Source organism: Herpailurus yagouaroundi, unplaced genomic scaffold (assembly GCF_014898765.1).
Source record: "Herpailurus yagouaroundi ecotype Mexico unplaced genomic scaffold, PumYag 189, whole genome shotgun sequence".
Classification (NCBI taxonomy): domain Eukaryota; kingdom Metazoa; phylum Chordata; class Mammalia; order Carnivora; family Felidae; genus Herpailurus; species Herpailurus yagouaroundi.
Window position 1 is genome coordinate 267,042 of NW_024412420.1, and position 4,113 is coordinate 271,154.

General features: G+C 41.9%; 1 protein-coding gene across 1 annotated transcript in view; it reads right to left on the reverse strand.

Annotated features, from left to right (window-relative positions):
- Nucleotides 1-1,395: 1,395 nt before the first annotated feature.
- Nucleotides 1,396-4,113, reverse strand: part of ZNHIT3 (zinc finger HIT-type containing 3) — a 5,454-nt gene continuing 2,736 nt past the window's right edge. The window contains exons 4-5 of the mRNA XM_040496914.1: nt 3,496-3,576; nt 1,396-2,023 (exon numbers count right to left, since the gene is read on the reverse strand). Coding sequence (XP_040352848.1) covers nt 1,842-2,023; nt 3,496-3,576 — 263 coding nt within the window. The 3' untranslated portion in view covers nt 1,396-1,841. The remainder of the gene's footprint in view (nt 2,024-3,495; nt 3,577-4,113) is intronic.

The following is a 4,113-nucleotide window of genomic DNA, read 5'->3' on the forward strand; positions in this document are numbered from 1 at the left end:
GTTTTGATGACAGCTTATTCCCTCAAATAGCACTGGATTTAGCATATTTTCCTTAAATTATCACTTGGTTTATCTCCTGTTCCAGTGGAGCAAATAACAAGCAGGTAAGTCAGTCATCCAAGAGCTCTGTTTTTATAGTATGGGCAGTCAGAGTAAAAGAACCAGCATGGAACGTGGGCTAATACTCAACCTACTACATGGGGTCACAGCAAAGATTAAGTGACACTGACAAGGCAAAAGGAAGGAAACAGTGAATTTCCATACCAGAGAAATTACTCTCTAGGGCGTAATCTGGATAAAATCTCCCATGACAGCACGCAGGCTAGCCAGAATGTAAACAGAAGTATAACTGTTCTTCCAGTTGTAAGTAGTTTTATGACAGGTAATAAATACTCCTAGTAGGGGAGAGCTCCCTTGTGCATCACAAAGAATGGATGTGAAATTTTATATTTTAATATAAATTAAATATTTGGACTCTGGACTTTGCCACTAGTTCAGAATGAGAAAAGAATGTTAACTGAACCATACCAGTACTTGTCCACGACCTGCATTTCTAGCATTTGCTCTAGGCACCCATACAGGTGGCATTCCTAGAAGCCAGAGATAAGCTATATCTCTCTCTCTAGGGCTCCATCAAGTTACACTGCAGAAAGTGTCCATTGTCTTATACTGACATCTGCCCTGAACCTTCACCCTATAGTGTTACTGGCTTTAATCAGGTTATGCTGGAAAGACACAGCTTGGGCCACATGTGAGTTCTTCTCACCTTCTAGTCTCACCTGGCTGGGCAGTGCTTTGGTGCTTTGTGTCCAAAATGCCTTTTCCTGCCAGCTGCCTTGCCAAAGACATTTGAATGACACCAAGCTGCCAAACTACTCCCACAGCAGCTCTAAGTACACATGAGCAAGCAACAGCTCCCGCCCACAATCCAGGGCTGCTGCAGCCACCAGTGGCGTGGGGCTCCCATCTACATCTCAAGCCCTGACAGATGTCACGGGTTGGTTACCAAACCGTGACTAAGAAACCTCAGGGCCACAGAGAACTTCCCACATTTACTACCTTTGGGCATCTTCGATTCCCCACAAACAGAACAGGTCAAGTCAGCTTGAAATTAACCCTAAAATTTCAACTGGGATATCTGCATTTAGTTCCTTTAAAAAGAACAAAACCCTCAGGTGCCTGGGTAGCTCAGTCAGTTGAGAATCTGACTTCGGCTCAGGTCATGATCTCATGGTTCATGAGTTTGAGCCCCACATTGGGGCCTGGTGCTGACAGCTCAGAGCCTGGAGCCTACTTCAGATTCTGTGTCCCCCTTTCTCACTGCCCCACCCCTGCTTGTGCTCTCTTTCAAAAATGAATAAACATAAAAAAAAAAATTAAAAAAAAAAGAAAACCTTACTATTTAATATGTTGATTTATTTAACGTAATTTCAAGCAATTATGAACTAAGGATGAACAATGCAATTTATCAGAGAATCACATCTTGATTTTATTTAGCAACACTGAGGAAGTTTTAATTCAAATGGGTATAAAACTTGACAAAAGATATCATTTGTAATGTCTAACCTGTACCAAAATCAAAACATTTAAAGACAACTATCTGAATGTCAAGTTCTCTCTCCATAAAGGGCTTGCCACCTTGAGTGTCCCCCATCTTGCCCGAAATCCATGCCACAGTTTTTGACATAAAGACTTATGCGGCCTACCCTACATCAGGTGGCCTATGCCCTGGAAGTCACCACCCTTGCTCAGGACCCCACACTAGCTGTTCTCCTGGGAGGAGGAGCAGGCAAGTTCTGAGAGCCACGCACACGACTGAGCAAGCAGCACAATAATCCATCTTAAGAATCCTCATCCTGGGATGGTTCCACAATCCGTAAACAGCAGTCAGCAAACTCTACAAACAAGGGTTCTTGCATGCAGGCCCTCATGAGTTTTGCCTTGTTATCCCCCTGATCGAGGCTGACCATCAACTGTCTAAGGTGTGGATTGAGCAGTAGGCTTCTTAATGCTGCAGACTCCCCTTAAAAATGAACAAGAAAGCCAATGTGAGTTCAAGTGGGAACAGATGGAGATAGCTAAAAGCTAAATGTTTCTAATGCAACAAATATCAAGAGTGCTGCATCCCCCTTAACCTTTAAAACCAAGAACTGAACCAATGCTTCACATAAACAAGGTGAGATCAGCATATCAAAGGATTTCCAAGTTAAATGCTATCACAGATTCTTGTTCTTGGTATCTCTGTAAATAATTTAACTTTATGCCATTTCAATTAGGAAAAAATATTTTACCAGGACAAATACAAAAAATAATAGCACTAAGCTGTTGGCATGTTTTTGTTCTTCATAGGCCTGAAGGTTCTCACTGGGTGAGGACAGTTACACTACATACTCTGAATGCTGTTTAAGCAAACACTTGATCCTTGCAAAGCAGGATCTGTAGCAATGAACGGACACACACATCTGCATGGTACTTTGCAGTTTAAAAAACTTTTCACACCACCCTCATATCTCAGCTTCACCCTCAGTGTAACTAATCACTACCATGGGAATGGGTACCAAGCAGTCAGCCTACATTGAGATGGAAACAATGAAAATTTCCATCTTTAGAAACTACACTGGCCTAATAATCACACACAGAACAGAACTGCTATAAGGACTGACTGCACAGTCCTACACAAATGCTGGGCATTGTTAACACCTGCATCCCTCTGAAAAATCAGATCCTGGGATTGCCCAGTCTGCATTAATGGCTAGACCATACACTGTGCCCTGGGTACATGGGAATAAATGTAGGCCCCTGCCCTACAAATTGGTGTGGGAGAGAGAAATAACTATAAAATATGAGTGGTGTATTACAAGGCCTGATGGGAAGGCAAAAAAGGGCTTACTTCTGAGAACAACAAAAAGTCAAGAGAAGTTTAGCTGAGGAAAGGTAACCTGAACCAAGCCTTGAGGGAGAATTTTGTCAACCCACAAAAACAGTAGGATTCCAGGGCAAGAGAGTTGTAGGCAGGCTGGGAGGTGTTGAATGAAGCCCTGAGTGTTCACAGAATCATGCAACATAAGGGCTCTGCACGCCATACTCAAGTGCAGCTGACCCTGAACAACAGGCTTGAACTGCACAGGCCCACATATACAAGGATTTTTTCCCCCATAAATACAGTACTGTGTTTCTCTTCCTTATGATTTTCTTAACATTTCCTTTTCTCTCATTTATTGTAAGAAGACAGCATATAATACATATAACATACAAAATATGTTAATCGACTATGTTATATTGGTAAGGCTTCTGGTCAACACTAGAATATTAGTTAAGTTCTGGGGGAGTCAAAAGTTATACACAAATTTTCATTGCATGGTAGTTGGGGAGTGAAGCCGAAACCCAGCACAGTTCAAGGGTCAACTGTATTTATTAATCACCAAAAACTCACGTTATTCTTTGGATTAAATGTTATCAGTAATTGACAAAGAAGTAAACACAGCAAAGACTTACCTAAATTCTTTAAATTCTGCAAAGAAACTCTGTCCTCTTCCTCATCACTATTGAGAAAATCAGCTATAGAGTCATCATCATCTGAGGAATACAGAACACAATCAACTAATTAGGACTAGAAACAAAACCTAGATGTCAGATTTTAAAAACTACTGCAATAGATTAAAAATGTGCACACAAGTGACAATAGCAGGACAAAGTAGGTATAGACAAAATAAAAATGACTTTTCTGGAACTTATAACTGTACCAACATTCCTCTTTTTGGAAAGGGAATGAAAGCAAAAGCAAAGAATTGGTGACTTTAACAAGCACACCCTAGTATTCACATACTTGTTTATTATATGTGTCTCTGTGGTCTTCTGGACAGGAGCCTGATTTTCCAATTCCTATCACCCCCGCTCCCCTCACTATGGCTCCAGCCCTGTCAGGACCCAAAAAACTAGGTGTTCTATAAAAACCTGCTAACACAGGGGCACCGGGGTGGCTCAGTTGGTTAAGCGGCCGACTTCAGCTCAGGTCATGATCTCTCAGTCTGTGAGTTTGAGCCCCGTGTCGGGCTTTGTGCTGACAGCTCAGAGCCTGGAGCCTGTTTCAGATTCTGTCTCCCTCTCTCTGCC